The sequence below is a fragment of the Saccopteryx leptura genome, chromosome 1, assembly GCF_036850995.1.
Source record: "Saccopteryx leptura isolate mSacLep1 chromosome 1, mSacLep1_pri_phased_curated, whole genome shotgun sequence".
Lineage (NCBI taxonomy): Eukaryota > Metazoa > Chordata > Mammalia > Chiroptera > Emballonuridae > Saccopteryx > Saccopteryx leptura.
In genome coordinates this window covers 297,794,415-297,816,702 of record NC_089503.1, presented here as the reverse complement: position 1 = coordinate 297,816,702, position 22,288 = coordinate 297,794,415, and the positions used below count along the sequence as shown (strand labels likewise).

General features: G+C 37.6%; 1 protein-coding gene across 5 annotated transcripts in view; it reads right to left on the bottom strand.

Moving 5' to 3' along the window:
- ANKS1B (ankyrin repeat and sterile alpha motif domain containing 1B) overlaps positions 1 to 22,288 on the bottom strand; it is a 1,043,795-nt gene that overhangs the window by 867,366 nt on the left and 154,141 nt on the right. For all 5 annotated transcript variants that reach the window (XM_066357188.1, XM_066357179.1, XM_066357202.1 and 2 more), the window contains exons 4-8: positions 21,158 to 21,454; positions 19,183 to 19,258; positions 17,463 to 17,564; positions 13,555 to 13,668; positions 12,024 to 12,190 (exon numbers count right to left, since the gene is read on the bottom strand). In XM_066357188.1, the coding sequence (XP_066213285.1) occupies positions 12,024 to 12,190; positions 13,555 to 13,668; positions 17,463 to 17,564; positions 19,183 to 19,258; positions 21,158 to 21,454 (756 nt within the window). The remainder of the gene's footprint in view (positions 1 to 12,023; positions 12,191 to 13,554; positions 13,669 to 17,462; positions 17,565 to 19,182; positions 19,259 to 21,157; positions 21,455 to 22,288) is intronic.

Sequence of the window (22,288 nt, the reverse complement as noted above, 5' to 3'; positions counted from 1 at the left end):
TATTTGATAGCATAGACTGGCAGCTATCAACTCAACGGAACTGTTGTGAAACTGTAAGCAACCCAAACATTTGCACTTTAAAAAACATAAATAGTTGAAATAAAAAATTCTGGCAAAGGAAAGTGAAAATAAAGCCAAAAAATTTTTTAAATCTAAACCTGAGATAGAAGCATGCCACATAGTACCTTTACCATCTACTGTCATTGACTTTGATTGTATATATAATAGAGAATTCTAATTCTTCAGCTGTTAGAAGCTAAATGAATTCCAATACTCAGTAGTTGTGTCCCAAATGACCTCAGGATAAAATATGTTAGAAGCGTGAGTGATTTCAGTAATTTTTTTCTGGGCTACCATTAGAATCAATTTGCTTTTCAAGGTGAAAAACATTTCCCTGCACACAGAGAGAAGTGATTATTGCCACTGACATGCTCCTCTGAGCTCAGGCTCTAGACTGATTTCCTTTGACATTAGGAAGCAAAATGGGATTCTTTTATAATAGCAAGCTGTCCAAGGCCCTTACTCCAAAACAGAATCAAGAATTCTCAAAAGTGTACCTTGAGATAGAATTACAAATTATGTGCCTTATGGCAAATGAGCAGGGTAAATGTGGCATGCGGCGAAGAGTTGTGAGAAATTAACTTCATCATTATCTGGAAAGTGAGGTTAGAAGAATGTTGAATTATTATTAAACTTTCCCCCCAAAATAAAATAAAATTAGCTACTGAGTATAAAATATAGCTTCTCAGGGAAATCATTATAGCTGAGTTCTACTGTTAGGAAGATTAAATTCAAGTTAAGAGATTATAGAGAGATCACGGAGAATGAAAACAGCAAAACAAAAATTGGCTAATATTACATCTATGGAGCAGATAAAATAAAAACTTCACAAACGTCATAAAATTAAAATATTTAAAAGCTTAACCACTTTTAGAAAGGGAGTTTTACTGCTTTTAGATAACTCAGGGAATGCTCATAATACTGAGAGATATTTTAGTGTCACACACAGGTTAGGGACATGCACATAATAATGCTGAGCAACAGCTGGACACGCACAATCAGCAGGAATCTTTAACGGGGAAAAAGCACGGCGCTGGCTTAAGCCCATTTTTTTTATGATTAATTGAAGAAACCTGCTTCAAAATAGCCCACCTCAACTTATACAGAAAGAATAACAAATTAATTTTTTAAGTGTTTATCACAGCCCTGGCCTGTTTGCTCAGTGGATAGAGCATCAATCCAACTTATGGACATCCCATGTACAATCCCTGGTCAGGGCACACAAGAGAAGCCACCATCTGCTTCTCCCCCCCTCCCTCTCCCGCTTCTCTCCCTCTTCTACTCCCACAGCCAGTGGCTTGACTGGTCAGAGCATCGGCCCCAGGTACTGATGATAGCTAGGTTGATTCAAGCATGGCCTCAGGTGCTGATGATAGCTCGGCTGATTCAAGCACTAGCTCCAGATGGGGGTTGATGGGTGGATTCCAATCGGTGCATATGCAGGAGCCTGTCTCACTATCTCCCTTCCTCTCACATTAAAAAATATGTATATATTAAATATATATATATAAAATATTGAAGAATTTGAAAATTAATAGTATGAGACATATGTTCCTATATCCTTACAGTAAATTTCCATTATATATGTTATCAGGAATCAAACATAGTATTATAAGAGTTCCTTGTTATCAGTGAAAGATATGTATTACTACCTAAGAAAGATATAACTTGACCTAAGATGTTGGTGTTTTTATGTTGTGTGGAAGTTTATAATATAGTTTAACCAAATATTTCATTTCATCCTCAAAACAAACAGTGAGGCATACATTATTTGAATCATCAAACAACAGAGGAAATTCTTCTGAGATTAGAATGATTCCATCTTAGGGCTCTTCCCATAGTCTGCACCTAAGTTCAGTTATCAAACAGACTTTTGGATGTCCATGGCTTATTATATCAATTCAACGAATGCTTACTGAGCATGTGACTGAGGAACTATGCTTAAGAACAGACACACAGAGGGAGATCAATATACCCCGTCATTGAGGGGCTTATAAGCAAAACCAAAAACAAAAATTCATGCATTAATAATAGAGAAAAGACTATAAAATTATATAACAATGTATAAACAAAGTGTAATGATAGATGATCCCAACATTTGGATCTAAATAGGAAAAACAAAAAGGTTTTAGTTTTCAATAGTGGAGACAATAGGGAGAAGAATATATGAATAAAACATCGTGAACCATTTCAGGACATTTGGTCCTTTCCAAAATGTCCACAGAGACACCAAAAGGCCCTTCATATTTAGTCCTGTCCAAAGTGTTCCAGGGACTCAGATGTCTCTGGGTTCAGCTAGCACATAACATTTATTTCTACTTTTGGTTTATAGGATTAATTTATGAAAAGTTCCATCATGTTTTACTGGTCCAATAATTGTACTGTAATGTACCTGTATTGACAATAAAAACCTTTCTTGACTTGTTAGCCTAGCTGATGATAATGACAAATGGGGTAAGTAGGTTCAAATACATAAGAAAGGGATTCATATTAACTGTGGAACAAATGTCTCCATGGACATTTCAGATCAGATGTCTCTGTTGACATTTTGGACAGGACCAAATGTCTACTAATCTTGTAAACATGGGCAGAGATGAGGAAAGACAGACATACTTAAGAGTAATCCATTCTACAAAAACATACTCATTTACAACACTTACGGGAGAAATCTGGGATATATATGGTGAAACTGGAACATAGAGGGCTTTGAATGCCAGAGATAAAAGTCTATACTGAATTTTTACAGTTATGATCAGTCTAGTCCTGAGAAGGAAAGTCACATGATCAGAATATTTAAGGAATACTGATTTGGCAACAATGTTAAAAATACCCTGAAGTGGATAAGGAAGAGAGACTGAGCAGGTGGACAGGCTAAGAGGCTCTTGCAATAATTCAGGTGAGAGGTAATGAGAGTCTAAACCTGCAAAATGGCAGAAATGATGAAAAGATGAGGGAGTCAATCTGGATGATATTTAATGACAGGCAGAATGACCCAGTAGTTAGGATCATGACCTTGTAAGACATCAGACCCAAGTTTAGATCAGCTTTACCTTTTGGTATCTCTATATCACTGGGAAAGAAATTTTACTCTTGATTTCCACATCGAGGGTAATAAAACCTGTCTCATAGCACTGTTGTGAGAAATAAAAAAGAAAATGATTTTAAGATCTTTACCACAATGTCTAGCGTGTAGTTAAAACATAGTAGAATACAATTCTAGCATTTAGTATCATAATTATTTTCAGAGATCACAGCATGGCAACTGTTTATGATAAAAATTTAGCAGCCATATCTCACTGTTTGTTTGCTCTGCAGTTGTGGTCATTTTAACACACTCCAGACCTTTCTGCATGAACTACTCCCCCCAATTAAATCTCTCCCATATTATATTTCACACTATTAAATTTTTAGGAATCTAAATACAGGATTTTATTATAACTCTCACTGAATTCTGTGTTTTTACTTTGAGCCAAGAATCTCAGTTTATTGAGATGCTTTTCATGTAAGTTCATTTATTTGCCACATTTGCTCCTCTTCCCTATCATCTATCATTACACTAACAGCTGGCAAACCTGATTATAGTAGATGACTGTTTTTTACAAAGTAAAATATTGACTAAGACCAATCCAAGAACAGAGTACTTAGCACTTCACTAGAGAAATCCCTTTCACATTGACTCTGAGTGATTATTGAAAGACCAGACAATGTTGGGCGAGTCTGTGAAACATAAATATCAAGATGGTATATATTCAGCAACACAAAAGAGAATAGCTTTTTTCTGTAACTGACAGAAAGCCATAGTAAAATTTTTTTAACTAATGGGGAAAATAAGTCTTGGAAGTATCGAGCAACTTCCAAAGGCCACCTGCTAGTAAACAGCAGAGCATGGATGCAAACCCACACCTGTGCAACTCCCAATCTCATGCTCCTAATGCCGAGATTAAGTTGCTCCTCTATGAAAGATGGTTGAGACTCCATGCTCGGTGAGAAAAACCTATCCTTGGATTCTGTAATTCATCTCTGAATAATTCAACGAAAGTTATTTAATTACAGCAGGGGTCTCCAAACTTTTTACACAGAGGGCCAGTTCACTGTCCCTCAGACCTCTGGAGGGCTGCCAAATACAGTGGTCCTCTCACTGACCACCAATGAAAGAGGTGCCCCTTCCAGAAGTGCAGTGGGGGCTGGATAAATGGCCTCAGGGGGCCGCATTGCGGCCCACGGGCCGTAGTTTGGGGACGCCTGATACAGCAATGGTTTATATGCACTCTTACATGTACTGTTTGTCTTTTTTATGCATTTATTCATTCCATGATTTTTCATGAAAGACCACTACAGTACATGCAAGGCACTGTGCTAGGAAAGATGCGATTCCATAGCTCAATGTAATATAGATTCGAGCATCAAGGAGCCTATAAGAAGTAATACAAAAGTGTATATACCTATACAATAAAGCAGAACAAGGAAAGAGGGCATGAAAGGTAAAAGCAGTTGTGTTGGAAGATCAGAAGAATGACTTTTTTTTTTATCCTAGGCGCTGTTTATCTCAAGGATCTTCCTAGATTCACTACAGGTATGAAAAGTTTTTCCTTGGGTGACAGAAAGGACAAGAATTTTACCATTCAGATTCTGGATTTTTCTTTGCATGTACATATATTGCATACATATGGTTAAGGATGTTAGTTTTAAAATATTAATATAGGTCAAAAGAATCTACTTAGCCCCTAAATGCATTTTAAAAAATCTATTAAGACGAGCCAAACATGGCCTTACAACAGCCTTGAGTCACCACTTCTAAAATATTTGTTCAACTATATGACATAAATATTTGAACTTAGAATAATTAACACTATCTCCCCAACACTATCTTCCCAACAATAGTTATCACTGCTTAATCCTCAGCTCTATTTAAAAATAAAACCCAAAACTCATATATGCTAAAGATTCAGTTAATTTTGTAAAAGAACCTTATATTTATGCTTCAGAAAATTCATTTCCCGAAGTGTTCTGAATCTGATGGGAGTAAATGAGACAGCCACTAATGTCTCTCACAACTGAAGTTGGAGCACTCTTGATTTTAAGCTCTAGAAATGGTGTTGAATGGGTTTGAAAGTAAACTTTGTTTCAGTAACACCATTTGGATTTTAGCAACCTAATTTGATTCTACTGGCCCTGCCCTTATGACTTGAATTCGGGCACCAAATCAAGTATATTTTCCTATAGAGACTCCCTCCCAACCACCCCATCCCCCAAGAGTGTCCTCAAGCAGTTTATAGTAGCTTGGTATTAAAACTGAGAAGCTGAATCTTGAAATCTTGAAATCCTAAAGTAAAATATCTCTCACTTCAGAGAAATACCAGAAAAGAGAGTCACTGGGTGGAAAAAACTGCAGAGCCTGCAACTGTACCATCACCTTCACACAGTAAGTCATAAACGCTGCTTGTGTCTAGATTTTTTCCCTCAGGAGAAAAAAGTATATCATGCACTTCTACCCTGGAGAAGCAATGATACCTTTTCTAGTGTGTGTGTGTGTGTGTGTGTGTGTGTGTGTGTGTGTGTGTGTGTGTGTGTATGAGAGAGAGAGAGACAGAGACAGAAAGAGAGACAGAGAGAGGGACAGATAGGGACAGACAGGAAGGGAGAAAGATGAAAAGCATCAATTCTTCACTGTGGCACCTTAGTTGTTCACTAATTGCTTTTTCATATGTGCCTTGACTGGGGAGCTACAGCAGAGCAAGTGATCCCTTGCTCAAGCCAGCAACCTTGGGCTCAAGCCAGCAACCTGGAGCTTCAGGCCAGCAACCTTTGAGCTCAACAAGCCAGTGACCAGGGTGGCCATATCTATGATCCCACGCTCAAGTTGGTGACCCAGTGCTCAAGCCGGATGAGCACACGCTCAGGCGGGAAACCTTGGGATTTCAAACCTGGGTCCTCCGCATTCCAGTCTGACGCTCTATCCACTACACCACTGCCTGGTAGGCGTCTTTTCTACTTTAAGTCTTTAAAATATGCTTCCCTAAAACCTAGATTCTGAAATCTGCTCTAATGCTCTTTATGCTATCATCAAATTTCTCTGTCGTGGTGCGTTCACATTTGAGAGTTGTGTACAGTATATGTACAGCTGGAATAAAAAACTGAATATATAAGTTGAGAAAGTAAGTGAATATACATTTTTCTCAGATTTTATATTCTTATAAAAACCTAAATATACTGGGTAGGAAAGAATGTGAAGATATTTATATTTCTTCAAAATTTACATTCTACATTATATAATATCCTAATTCAACTTAGAAAATGGCTCCACATGCATAATATAAAAGCATTTTAACAGTAACTTTTGAATTAGAATTTATGCAAGAGAAAATGTCATTTTAACTTGAGCTGCTTTCACATTAAATGCAAAATCTTCAATTTAATAATTCAATCACAGTAAGATTTAATATTTAATTCACTTATATTAGTAAAATTGTTCAAACTACCACCTTAAGGCTAATTTTATATTTTAGTAAAACCAAAAACCTCCAATCAAAAATAAAAGTTCTTACATAAGAGGACTGATTCTGTATTTTAAATTATTGAATTAGAGTGCCCTCTATTGGAATAAAGAAAAGAGACAATAAAAGTTAAACTAAACTTAAGTACAAATACTGATTGACTTACGACCTATGCAACTTACAACCATTCGACTTTACAACTACAATCTCTAGCCATGACTGCTCCGTGTCTGACAGCGCAAGCGTTGCCCAGCTGGGCGTATGACAGTGTGGACCAGCTTCCGGCAGCACTACCATCTCCACGTGCACCATTCCAACTGTTATCCCAGACTCGGTACAACAATTTGTGTTTCGTGTCTTGGATATTTTTCATCAAACCCCTCCCAAGATGTCTACCAAGAGGAAATTGTCTTTGCAAATATTAAACCAGTTGTACTGGTAATGCAGTGTTTTACTTAAACCTGACGAATGTAAAAATAAGAAACAAAATGGTGTAGAGATGATACAAATGGCATAAAATGAACAAAGAAAATTATGATATATAACAATAATGAAAGAAAATTATGATAAAATATGACTTAAAGATTTTTATAACATCATTTCATAGTACTGTACAACTTATGACTGAATCCTGTTACGACCGGGCCATCGGAACCAATCGTGGTCATAAGTCGAGCACTAGCTGTAGTTAAAATACTCCAAAATTCAAACCACATCATTAATATGTATTAATAAGTACATTTATTAATAATATGAATTTTATACAACATATTTCCATATATTTTAATTGCTTCTAAATTACTTTTGGATTTGTCATATTACAATGAATAAGGGGGATGTTTCATATCACCTAAAATTAAATATTAACTAAACCTAAGTGCCTTTGAATCAGCCAATGATGTGAATAATAGGCAAAAAAAACCCAGTTTGTCCACATTTAACATTCCAACATGCTATAAATAATTTTATTTTAGGACTATGAATGAACTGCAGTTGGAATTTTACTTGATGAGAACCTTAAAACACCCTTAATTCAGGAGCCTTGTAGCACTCTCATACTGGGGAGCGGGAGAATTCGGCTGGACACTAGAAGACCTAGAAGGCCCAGTCTACCTCTACTGGCTGTAATTCTGTGGTGTTATCAGGGCAGACTCTGAAGCTCAGGCCTGCATTACCTCAGTAAGGTCCTGGCAGATGTTTGGTCCTCTACACCAATAGTGTGCATGTTAGAATAAGTTTTTAAAAGAACAATGCTTATTCCAGAGGTTGCTGGTTTTATCCCCAGTCAGGGTACATACAGGAGCAGATCTATGTTCCTCTCTCTCTCTCTCCACTCCTCTCTCACTAAAATCAATAAATAAAAATTTAAAAAATAAATAAAAAAGGAAAAGAACAATGCTTAGTTAGAGCCACTTCTGAATTAGCTGGTCTGACATGGTATCTGAAGGCCTCCACACTTCTCAAAGCCTCATTAGGTGAGTCTTATATATAACCATTGCTGAAAATTATGTAATGTTTCTCCCTGAAATATCTGACATTCAGTTACCACTTCCATCTTCCCAAAATGTCACTTTCATGATAGAACTCCCCTTCTCATTCTTAATCTCCTCAGCACCAATATCAAACTCGTGACTAGCTTTCCCAATCGAATTATCTGCCCTCAGCAAAATGCTGAGTGGTGAGGGGTACAGCTTCAGCCTCAGACTGTCTGTGTTCACATCCTGGCTCTAGTACTTACTGTATATATTAATATCTGGGAAATTCATGAAAGTTCTCTGTGTCTGTTTTCTCATCTGTAAAATGGGAGAATAATACTACCTATCTCACAGGGTTGTTGTGAGGATTAAATCAGTTTATATACATGAATAAAGTGCTCTGTATTAGGTAGTATCATTAATTATGCAAATTTGTTTCCCATTATTTTCTCAAATCAACTCTCATGGTAAATGACTCTCCTCAAATTAGATGCTTTACACATATTGCTTCTGCAGGTTGGAATCCTCCCCCTTTCATTCATTCATTCATTCATTCATTCTAATACAGGTACAAGTCACATCTCTTCCTCCAGGGCCCAGTTTAGTCTCTCCCTACCTCCATGAAGTTTATTCAATGAATACCAATAAAACTTCACTAACCTTTCCATTGAAAAATTCCTTTGGCCACAGGATTGCTTATTATAAGAAATATAGCTGGGAATCAAAGACATTAGCTCTGAGTTTGAATCCTAGACCTGCCACTTGCTGAGTCATTTCCCATCTATAACTCATTTATTAGGATTCCTATGAGGATTAAAGTGGTTTAAATCCTAGAAAGCATTAGAATAGCAAATAGCAAGTATCTAATAAATGTAGTTCTTATTATATACATCTGTTGTTTTTTATTTAGAATTGCCTGTATACTGTGACTAAAGACCTGTTGGATTAGTAATTTGAATTCTTCAAAGTCAGGAACCTTCTTTCACTATTGCTATTATAAATCTTATAGCTCACAACATGGTGACAACTATCTATATTAGATGATCTGTAAGTATTTGATTAAATTTTTATATAATTTTGGAGGATAATTCATAACAAAACTCTAGAAAAACATTTTTGATGAATGGGAACAAATATTCAACACAACAGAGAATGAACCCAAATAAAACACAGGCTGCACAGAAGGGTCAAAATAATTTGATTATTTTTTAAACATGTAATAACAAGTTCTATCAGATAAATCTTCTGAAAGGCCACTTCCATTGGTGTCTTACCAGCCAAAAATCCTTTAGATTTTTCTTATCCTAAAAAATAGCCCTGGCTGGTTGGCTCAGCGGTAGAGCGTCGGCCTGGCGTGCGGGGGACCTGGGTTCGATTGCTGGCCAGGGCACATAGGAGAAGTGCCCATTTGCTTCTCCATCCCCCCCCCCCTTCCTCTCTGTCTCTCTCTTCCCCTCCCGCAGCCAAGGCTCCATTGGAGCAAAGATGGCCCGGGCGCTGGGGATGGCTCCTTGGCCTCTGCCCCAGGCGCTAGAGTGGCTCTGGTCACGGCAGAGCGACGCCTCGGAAGGGCAGAGCATCGCCCCCTGTCTCTCCCCGTTTCCAGCTTCAGAAAAATACAAAAAAAAAAAAAAAAATACAAAAAAATAAATACCACCTGACCAGGCGGTGGCGCAGTGGATGGAGCATCGGACTGGGATATGGAAGACCCAGGTTCAAGACCCTGAGGTCACCAGCTTGAGTGCAGGCTCATCTGGTTTGAGCAAAAGCTCACCAGCTTGGACCCAAGGTCTCTGGCTCCAGCAAGGGGTTACTCGGTCTGCTGAAGGCCTACAGTAAAGGCACATATGAGAAAGCAATCAATGAACAACTAAGGTGTCGCAACGAAAAACTAATGATTGATGCTTCTCATCTCTCTCCGTTCCTATCTGTCTGTCCCTATCTATCCCTTTCTCTGACTCTCTCTGTTTCTGAAATAAATAAATAAATACATACATACATACCAAATTTTTCAGCCTGACATTCAAAATCATCCATGGCCTGACCTCAACCTGTCCTTGTAATCTTGCCTACCATCTTCCCTGTTATAAACTCCGTTATCCCAAATAAATAGAACTGCTTTCTCTTACTTATCTGAACCCTCTGCTTTTCTACCTCATGTCAACTTTAATATTTAAATAACAATATTTTCAGGGGACAAAATATAAAGGTTTGTCACAGGAACAAAGAGATTGCTTATGGTGAAGTATGAACTTGAATTTGAAGAACATAATTTCAACTTATGAGCATTAATTTCTCTCGTGCTACTTTCACAATACAGTTTTTGGCTTACAAAAGGAAGCTGGCCATCGTTTCCCCAAATTAGCAATTCCAAAAGCCCCTGCTGTCCCCATCTGAGAGCCACAGGCCTGAATACGCATGGCCTCCAAGCAGTGTGCGCAGACCCCAGGAGGTACAGATACCCACTGAGTAAGAAAAAATTAGAGCTTCTATTTATACTTCTTTATCTTCCTCCCTTGGATTTCTTTTGTAGTATGACCCATAATTTACAACATCTTAGAATATTAGTGGATATATATAACTTAGAAATAAATGCATTTGGGATGTTTGCTCAAAATTTGTTTACTATTATGGTACATACAGCAAGAAAAGTTTAGAAACCACTGGTCTAGAAAATTTGGGCTTTCTGAAAATTTGTGGGATTAAAAGTAGAGGGCAATTTATCAAAATCTTTAGGGAAAGGTATAAAGGCCTAAATACCATGTATTGTTTATGTAAGATAAATATGGTCTCACTGGTAACGAAATTTCAAGGAAGTGCTGAAATGTAACCGGTTTGTCATTTAGAGATAGCATGTACCTGTGTTAGATTTTTAAACAGGGAATTTTTTCCTGGCATTCAAGTTACTGCCGTAAATATTTCATGAGTATAAAATTTTCTTTTGACAAAACCACAAGTAGGTACTTCAGCATATGTAGACTTAATCATCATTATTCATAAAGACCTTTTATTGGATCCAATAATGTGATGTTTTACAAAAGTGCAGCAAACAAACAAACAAAAACAAAAGAAGGGCTCGTGGTAAGACTGGCCATGAACTTCCAGACTAGCAAGTACTCCCCTGGGAAAGTGTCCCAGCTCACGTTCAGTAACTAAATGAAGTACATGTTCTCGTAACAGTCACTATACTTAGCTATTTTTTTTGCATAAATAACATGACATACATTTAATACAATCCATGCTATCATTGACTTTAGAAGAAAATATTTCTAAAAAAATTAAGTTATAAAAATATCATAATACACTTCCTTTAATAACAGTGCCTCCTATAAATCCTTCCTCTATAGGACACAAAATAAATACCCAAATCTTCTTTTTAAACTGCTTGATTCTCTACAGTTTGTCTTGCTATTGTGCTAATATAAAAATCCAAATGAGCAAGAACCTCTAACTCACAATTTGGATTTTGAGCTTGCAGGTTACAGGCAAAGCCCGTGGGATTATAAAAACATGGAGGTCAAACTTTCCATAACAGCTCTCTCCTACAAAGACATACAGAGTGACTACACACACACACACACACACACACACACACACACACACACAGTTCAGCTCTGTGTCTCTTCTTCAAGATAGGGTCAGACTCCATTCACAGACAAAATGGGGAAGACAGACAAAAGGACGGTTTTCTACTTTCTGTGTAAACCACCATCCTCAGGCCCAGTAGAACTAAAAAAGATGATGAAAGAAACTATGAAACCACAAAAGTCTAACCATGACGAGATCATCACAAACTGTAAGTGACTTATCAAAGCATCCTTTTCTCTGCACATGCAGTGAGAGTAAAACACCAGTGAATGTCAGGGAAAGAGCAACAGGGAGCTTGACCGTGACACCGGCAGATCTGAAGGCGAGAGAGTGCACAAATCTCATGCTTCTCAGGCGCACACTGAACTGGCAGACAGACCAGCTGTCTTCTTCCCCCCTTACTTACTACACTCTGGCTTCCATTTTTCCCAAGTTCTTCCTCTGAAATCTTGCTCAAATTATCTAAGTAGTGGTCTGATATTGTGTGGCACAAATCTTCAAAAGAATAATCCTTTTCTTGACAGAGTTTTATTTCATCCAAGAGTTTTGATAATTCTCCTGTCACCGTTTCACCTGTAAGAAGACAGTAGATTTTTTCAAAGTTTCAAGAAGGGCCACTGATAAAACTTAATGTTAAAGAATAAAAATATGACTAGTATATAAAAGAACCCAAAATATGGCAAAGAAGGTCAGTTACTCAGAAAATATTCCACTGACAACAAGATTCTAAGCAATAATGAGTACAAGAATATTGAAAGACAGAGAAATTCCAATTTTTCCCATAATTACTATTTTTCAAAATGGAAGTAAATGTTGAAGGTTTACATATACCTAGTACATAAAAGCATCTGAAATTACTGTATTTCCCCATGTATAAGATGCTCCCATGTATAAGACGCTCCCATGTATAAGACGCACCTGAACTTTGGGGCCCAAAATTTGAAAAAACAGATTACATCAAGTTAATGAACTCAAGTTTTATTCCTCATAAAATTCAAACTCCTCATCACTGTCAAAACTCCCATCTGTTATCTTGTCCTCATCTGTGTCTGATGACGAATCACTGTCTTCAACAATGAGTGCAAAAACAAGCACAAAAAAGTGGGAAATGCGAGTAAAAAGATCTACAACCATTGTATAAGATGCATCAGTTTTTAGACCCCCAATTTTTTGGGAAAAAGTGCATCTTATATATGGGGAAATGTACAATTACTAAAACTTCATTTATTATAGAATTTAATCTCCACAATAATTATCTTATTTAATCTTCCAAAATTGTTTATCAGCAATATACTTCACTGACAGAATTCATTCAACAATTAGCAAGTTTAAAATGGTACTAAGAGCCTACTCCCCAGGCTTAATAAAAAAATATATTTTAATAGCATTTAAATAGTATTTAAACATATTTAAACAAGTAATTATATAAGTAATTAAAAGTTAGAATTATGACATGTGATATCAATGGAAGACACAGATAGGACAGATAAATAATATGTATCATCTGTCAAAATATGGGTATTTTGTGGGCTGCATGCAAATATTCATTTTTCTAATCAGTCTAACAGTGGTACTTCATACTGATAATTGATTCTGAGAAAATGTTCCAGCACTTCTAATCCAGATATTAATATTTTTATTCTGCATTTAAAACACATTTTAGGAGAAATAATCTTCTACAATATCCATTCCATGTCAAATTCCGGAGAGCAGGGACTGCCATCGACTTCGCTCACTGCTACATCTCAGGGCCAAGACTAGTGCCTGACAAATGTCAGAGCTCCATAAACGTTGGAATAAATAGATAAGATAGAGAGTATCAGATAGAACTTATGAGACTTGACATTTTCACAAATCTTAGCAATTCTGTACATATGGGACAAATTTGTACATAAACGCCCAGTACCATCTCAAGGGCTTTATACTTAGCGACTCACTTTTGGTCTTTTGTGAAGGAGACCCAAGAGGAGATGAAACGTGTGTTTCTTGTGCTGCGTCTTCCTGTACATGTTCTTCAAGGACCACTTGTCTTCCCACGCCTTCTACATATTCTGAGCATATAAGTTTTTAAAATCACACATTTGAATTCACTTATTTTAAGATCTTTAACTAATTGTTTTACCTCTGGCAATCATTTTTCACTTATTTCCTCATATCCTACATATATCCTAAGCTTTAAAAAAAGAACTTCATGATGAGCTATCAATTTAGAGCTTTTTAATTGGAATTTAAAAAAATACTTTGGAAAAGAATCACGAACCCTTTTTCGGAAAACTAAACTTAATCCATTCTTTCCTTAAAAATAAATCCATTTGTTGAAAATACAAGAATATCTGTGCTTTCCTTAAATATATGCTACCTGAAGATTTAAAACTCTGAAAGGTGCTTTGAATAGACTTGATCTCTAAATACAAATGTCAAATTCAAATGGATACAACAACCAATCATGTAGTGGGATGAGTTTAAAATGCAATGGTGTTGGAATCTTGTAAGATAAGCATGATTGCACATTAAACTTTATTTCCACAAAGAAATAATGTTTTTTTCCATTATTCTTGAAGCAATGCCCCATACTCAGTCTATCTCTCATTGTTCCAACTATTATAAAAACATAATAGTAATAGCAGCTAAAATGGAAATTTTGCTAACTATGTACCCAGTAGTGTTCTGAGTATTTAATATAAATTAACTTAATCCTCACAACACTATGACACAGGCACTATTGCTATCTCGGTTTTAAAGAGAGCAACTAAAGGAGAAGGACTTTAACTTGGCGATGTTCATACAACTAATAAGTGGCAGACCCAAGCAGAACTGGGACAAGAGAATGGAATACAGGAATAAAGGTCAACTACTGTAATATTCAGCCTCAATGTCACAGAAAGAACAGCGTAACCAGAGGGCAGGTATCCCACATAAAGTTAGGCAATCAAGTAACCAAAAGCCTGCATTTTTTTTTTTTTTTTTTTTTTTTTGTATTTTTCTGAAGCTGGAAACGGGGAGAGATAGGCTCCCACATGCGCCCAACAGGGATCCACCCGGCACGCCCACCAGGGGGCGACGCTCTGTCGCGACCAGAGCCACTCTAGCGCCTGGGGCAGAGGCCAAGGAGCTATTCCCAGCGCCCGGGCCATCTTTGCTCCAATGGAGCCTCGCTGTGGGAGGGGAAGAGAGAGACAGAGAGGAAGGAGAGGGGGAGGGGTGGAGAAGCAGATAGGCGCTTCTCCTGTGTGCCCTGGCCGGAAATCGAACCCGGGACTTCTGTACGCCAGGCCGACGCTCTACCACTGAGCCAACCGGCCAGGGCAAAAGCCTGCATTTTTTAACAAAATAAAAGCTTCGGAGTTTTAACTTCAATCCTAGACTTTTAAATGTTGAAAGCTATTTCAATTGTTTTTAATGAAAATAATGCGGGCCAAAAATATGTGACCTAAACATAACATATCTGCCATCTGCCACCAGCATTTGGTTCACAGGTGCTAGTCTGCAGTCAGGATTAAGTCCACAGATCCCATGCCATGGGGATCTTTTACTTGCATTTCTTTGTTCACAAGGAAATTTTTTCTTAAAATCCAGTTAAGAAAATTTGTGCTCTCTTGCCAACCACTCCCATTCAAACAGTTTCTACCTAAGGGCAATTCTCCTAAGCAGATTCTATTAGGAAAAGAAAGCAACCCATAGGCTTCTATCCTTAATGGTTCTGACCTATGCAATAAATTAAATTCCTCCTCTGGACACAAACCATAATTTTATCTATATAAATAGGTTTTATTGCTATAACAAACTTTTTCATGAGATTTAAAATGCACCAGTGACTTGAAGTCTAGGAATGTAAAGACTATAGATAACGTGTTCACGTTCTAAATTTTTCCAGTAATTTTAAAAACCCAAAGATGTCCCATATACCCTATCACAGACGGACATACCTAATGAACTTGATCATTTAAAAGTTCAGACTGTTACTCCTCTATAATAACATTATTTATCTAAGTTGCACTAATGCAGTATCTTATATAAAAACATCTATGTCATGCTAATGTTTTAGTGGGTATTTATTTTGCATTTTCCAAAAGACATTATGCACAATGTCTTTTTATTGTGCACAATGTATTTTTTATAAAAAATAAAAATTTTTTATTTTTAAGTTCAGTTAGAGGCAAACATCCAATATGAAAAACAAAGTGCCTAGAGGGGAAAGACTTATTAAAATGCTGGGTACTATACTTTTATGTTTTAGCTTTTATTCAACTTGATTTTAATTTGGATTGATATGAAGAACCACTCATGTATTCTTCTCTGATTTATCTCTACAAGCACTTGACTTAACCTCTTCATTGTCAAGAAAATAGTAGGGGCCTAACCTTCCCAAAGAGGTTTTGGAAACCCAGGGAGGAGAGATAATGACCTCCTGAAGCATCTCTATTCTCTTTCCCCCTCTTTGGCCTTTGTTGACACCTATAGCTACTTATCTCCTCCCCACTTGGTTTTAATTCATTTATCTCCCTGCAGGACAAAGCTGTTTTCAGCTTCCCAACTGATACCCAATGAAGCCCATCCCGCCTCCTCCTCAAGCACACTGTGACAATTATAGGGATAGACCCCGCTGAATAGCTTCTGAGCTGACTGGAATGGAGAGAAATGTCTATTTTTTTTTTAAGGGAGCATGCTACATGACAGGCCTAATACCACCTAGAAAGGGAAAGCATGTAAATCTAAATTTTTCATCAAAGTGTTAGCTCAGAAAGGAAAGTATGTGATCCTGCAAACAAAAAAGAAGCACATAAATAGTTGTCAAACCTTCAGAAGACTTACTGACTGCAGCTAACTATACAGGTATAGTACTTAGATGACCCTTATCAAAAACAAAAGCTGGCAAGACTGGACTTTTGTGTACCGCAGAGTTAGGGAGGAAATAGCCTATACTCTTCTAGGCAACTACAATTTTATTGTCGTTAACCCATCATTGATGTGCCAGCTCTACTACTTAGAACAGGATGCATGAGTTTGAGCAAGTCACTGAGACCCTCAGATAGCATCTGACTTACGTGCCTCCCAGATTTATAGAAGACAAAATAACAGAAAATGCCTGATAATTCTTAAAGGATTATTAAAATGAAGATAATACTTCATCATCATCACTTCATAGCCTCATAACCTCAACTTTATAACCTCATATTTAATACCTGTGTTAGAAAAAAATTACTCTCAAGTGCATAGAAAAATATTTTAGCTTTTCTCAAAATAATGAGATGAAAAACAAAATGAAACATCCAAAAGTATTTTAGTTTAAAAATCTACCAGAAAAAATAAATGCAATAATAGGTAATTAGCCCTGGCCGGTTGGCTCAGCGGTAGAGCGTCGGCCTAGCGTGCAGAGGACCTGGGTTCGATTCCCGGCCAGGGCACACAGGAGAAGCGCCCATTTGCTTCTCCACCCCTCCGCCGCGCTTTCCTCTCTGTCTCTCTCTTCCCCTCCCGCAGCCAAGGCTCCATTGGAGCAAAGATGGCCCGGGCGCTGGGGATGGCTCCTTGGCCTCTGCCCCAGGCGCTAGAGTGGCTCTGGTCGCAATATGGCGACGCCCAGGATGGGCAGAGCATCGCCCCCTGGTGGGCAGAGCGCCGCCCCATGGTGGGCGTGCCGGGTGGATCCCGGTCGGGCGCATGCGGGAGTCTGTCTGACTGTCTCTCCCTGTTTCCAGCTTCAGAAAAATGAAAAAAAAAATAATAATAATAATAGGTAATTATTCATAGGTAAGCACGAACTGAAGCCCCAAGGGAAAAGTAGAATGGTTTTAATTAAATCTTAACTTTAAGGCAAACTCATCCATCATTCACTACCGTTTACCTTGGAGGAGTGTTGCAATCTGGAGAGATTTCTGAGATGGATGTTCTTTGAGGATGTCTAAGACAGTTCTGCCCAAGCTATCCTTTATATTGGCATCAATTCCTGAAAGGAAAAGAAAACCCTACTAGATGTGCAATGCTGGAATGTCATCGGAAGGTACTGTTAAAAAAAACTCCAACTTCAATCGTATACAGACTAAGTGCTAAAGGTCTTTTTTTTTTGGCTTTAAGTTATAAGCATGCATGCACGCACACACACAAGTTTTAGTTAAACAGAAGGTGGGGGTCTACTGCAACTGAATATTAAAAATAATCTTGATAATGAATTAACTCTTAAGAATGTTTTGTAGGATTATAGCTATTTTGGGTTGTAAACTAAAAAGTACAAGCTGAAAATATTGATTTAGAATGTGAATTTCTAAAGTACAATGGTCATGTGACTTATTTATTCTGTGTAATATTTTAAGAATATTTTTAAGTTATAATAATTGACCATGTGAGTAGCATAAAAACAGTTCAAAAATACTTGGCTATTCACAAAATTTGAAAGAGCATGATTCTTTTGAACTCTTGTCCAAATACCAAAGTCAAATATCTCATACTTTTTTATGCAAGGTTATAATCAATGCCAGCAATACTCATCATCTACCTGTTGAACAAACTTATTGAAGTATCTAACTGAAACAACTTTGGAATTATTTTAATGCTGAAAATATATGTTGCATTAGAGAACTTAACTGTAATGTAGTAAATAGCTTTCACCTCCCCCCAAGTTTATAAATTCCCAAAAATCTAACCACAAACAAAGCCACTTTTCAGTAACTGGCCTCAAATGTTAGTTCATCATAATAAATTATGTACTATTTTTTCATTTGTGTAGGAATGCATGACTAGCACAGATTTAATTGGTTGCCTCAAAACATTTATTATATCACTGTGTTCCATGTCAAGTTCAGTATACAAAAATGTTAACTTTATGTAAACACAATCAAAATAAAGTAGTCTGCCAATGTTTTACATTTCATTACAGAGGGAAATAAACACGTTAAATACATCCATAACACATCAGACTCAATCAATTGTTTCCAAATATGATTTTGTACTCATGGCTTTTGATCCTAAAAAAATAAAAATCCAACCTCGGTTCCAATTTTATTTCATTTTAATCAGAATTTGCATATGAAGACAAATAAACCTAGTTTGTTCCTTCACAGCATTCCCTCTAAAAGGTTCCCTTTAAATCACTGTGGCTGACAGAGACTCAGTTGACGAACTACGCAGAAGGGGAATTTGCCTTAAGGATAGGGAACGCTGCAGTCTGTTTACCATCACACAATATGAAAATCTACAGAACTATTATGTTCTTTAATAAACAAAGCAAGTCATAACTTCACAGGGGTCAGTTCCTTCCTCCTGCAGAAGGCAGAAATTTCCTTTCCCTTCTGGAATTTTCTCTAGTATATTTTAATGTGCTTTAGATGTATAAAATTATAATTTTTATGAGCTTTTTACTAAAACTTTTATTGAGTAAAAGAAGATGCACATTAATATCAATTTTATCTAAACATTGAGGTTCACTTCTACATGATATGAATGCATAACTGCATTTTGGAGGGAAGATAAGAAGTAAAGGTGACTATGTTAAAAAAAAACTGTCATTATTCTTTACACCCAAAATAAAAATAGTATTTGACAGAATAAACTCCCCAGGAGACAGTTACCTGTTTCTAACAGAACTCTCACCACATCCACCTTTCCAAACAAAGCTGCTTCATGAAGTGCACTCCCCTTTTCTGTCTGGAAAGAAAAAGAAAAAGAATAATAAAAAGAACACAGTTGCATTGGAAATAATTACAGGTAAGTCTGTCATTTTATATATTCATACAGGTTCTCTGTATTATCAGTCCTCCTTGAGAGAAAGTATAGAATAAAGAAGACATTCCAGTCCCAGCCTCACCCATTATCTCAGGCAACAACATCCGGTCATTCCCTGAAACACTGGCAATCAACTTACTAACAATTGACACACCAGACACATGAGAGAACCCAGACAGGACTGAAGAACTACCCAGATAAACTGAGACTGAGCTCAGACTAAATCACCAACCCAGGATTAAAAGCTAACTACAAAGTTATTGTGTGAAGCCATTAAGTTTTGGGATAGTTTGTTATGCAGCCATAGCTTATTAATAATACACACGGAAGAAGATCACAATCTGACAGGAACTAAAGGGGTCTCTGGAAGTTAAGAATGCTGCCACTGACTTGGGAGCCAAAAATAGTCCAAAAAATAATAAAATAGTGTTAAAAATAGTTGTGGCTGCCCTGCCCAGATAGCTCAGTTGGTTAGAGCATTGTCTGCGAGCATAGAGGTTGCCAGTTTGATCCCCAGTCAGGGCCCATACAGGAAGAGATGAATGTTCCTGCCTCTCTCTCTCTCTCTCTCTCTCTCTCATCTCCGTTCCTCTCTCTTGAAAATAAATAAAATTCAGTGGTAGAGCGTCGGCCTGGCGTGCAGAAGTCCTGGGTTCGATTCCCGGCCAGGGCACACAGGAGAAGTGCCCATCTGCTTCTCCACCCCTCCCCCTCTCCTTCCTCTCTGTCTCTCTCTTCCCCTCCCGCAGGGAGGCTCCATTGGAGCGGGGATGGCACGGGCGCTGGGGATGGCTCCTTGGCCTCTGCCCCAGGCACTGGATTGGCTCTAGTCGGGACAGAGCGACGCCCCAGAAGGGCAGAGCATCGCCCCCTGGTAGGCGGAGCGTCGCCCCCTGGTAGGCGGAGCGTCGCCCCCTGGTGGGCGTGCGGGTTGGATCCCGGTCGGGCGTATGCAGGAGTCTGTCTGACTGTCTCTCCCTGTTAACAGCTTCGGAAAAATACCAAAAAAAGAAAGAAAAAAAAAAAAAAAGAAAAGAAAAATAAATTAAATTTTTTTTTTTAAATAGCTGTGGCTAACATGGCACAGATAATAAAAGCAGGCTGCTCTTTCCTTATGGAGAAACAAAATCTATCCTAATGTTACCCACCCTTCATAGCTAACTCCAAGCATACGTCTCCAGTGAATTTTTTCTCTGACAGGCTTTCAGTGTGGTGATCTTTCCTTCATCAATCAAGTTCATATGGCACAATATTGTGGAAAGAGACCTAGACTTTACTCAGTAAGTCTAAACTCACTTTCTGGGTTTATCAGCTATGTGTCTTTTGGCAAGTTTCTTAAATCTTTGAATTTGACTCATCTCTTAACTGGAACTTAATAGCTCTCCATCCCACAGGACAGTTGTGAGAATTGGATTCTGAAATATGTCAACATATTAAACACAATGTACATACTCAAAATGTTCAAGTGAATTTTGTTTCATTCAGTCCTTCATTTAACTTTGATTGAATTCCTACTCTGTGCTAGGTACTGGAATAAAGGAAACAATTTCTAATGCTATCACACACAACTTCCAGCTTGTAATAACTTCTCATGTGTATAACCCTCAAATTAGAATAAGGTTAGAGATTCTGCCTTACATCTATACATATTTCCCAACAGTGTGGGACAGAGTGCCTTGAAGTTAGTAGTTACAAAAATACTGTGGACAATTTGACTAATCAAAAAATGGTAAGATTTCTACATAGAAGTTTTTAACATCTGTATTCCAAAGCACAGCAAGAGCAATATTGCTTTGAAAGCACAGCTGAAAGAAGACTCACTTGACAGCTCACATCCATTCCTGCTTCCAACAGCACCTGGACAACAGCTTTGTGGCCGTTGCGTGCAGCCAGGTGCAGCGGCGTGTGCTTTCGAGTGTTGCAGCTCATTAAGTTAGGGTGCGCACTGATGATCATTTTGACCACGCGAAGCCGGCCGTAAAGCGCCGCCAGGTCCAAAGGCGTTTCTAGCTTGCTGTTCCGGATGGTAGGGTCCGTGAGCTCCTCCAGGAGGACAGCAACTACTTCCGAGTGTCCGTACTGCGCGGCACAGTGCAGGGCAGTTTCGTTTTCATTGTTCTGTTCAAACAAACATATCAAAATGCAAGTTTTTAGAAAGTCAATCAGTTACCAAAATTTAAACTCAATAATTGAAAACCTGAAATGCTTTGAAAATATAAGTTTAAGATGTATCTATTTTAATAAGAGGTCCTAAACAGAATTTTATATCTTATAAAAGTATGTATTTATTGCATCAAAAATATCACTTTTGATTTTTATCACTTCAATAGGAAAAAAAATCTAACATTTCCCTACATTATTCATACCAATTTACAAAAGTGATAAATGATTTAGCCATGTTCATCAGTGGCCCTGCTGGGCACAGATGGTCAGGGTTATCTGCACTGCGCATCACGCCTCCATGATACTGGTTAATGAGAGACATTAATAACAATTACAACATACTTTCAACAGACAGGCTTTCCGGAAGACAAACGACTTACTAAATCCTTTTTCTTTTTCTTTTTTTGTTTGTTACACTGATGCAGTTTCAACATGGCTTCTTTTATATCCTTAGATATAGGACTTCTGTTTAGCTAGTCTTCAGATGGTTCTCCAGGTTGACTGTTTTATAATTTAGTTATAATTTTGATGTGGCCACAGGAGGAGGAAAGCTCAGCGTTGACCGGTAGCCCCCACTAATTAGTAAATTCTTGATAATAAAAGGTTTACAGAGAGGTCTCCCAAATTAAGTTTCATTTTGCTTTCCTTATAGTTAAGAGAATGAACAAATACCAGTGCCCTCAGATAAACCAAATAGCAACTAAACACAAAATAGTAGAAATGAATAACAATCTCCTTTACAAAGACTTTTTTTATATTTTAATTGATCTATTCAATATCACAGAAAAC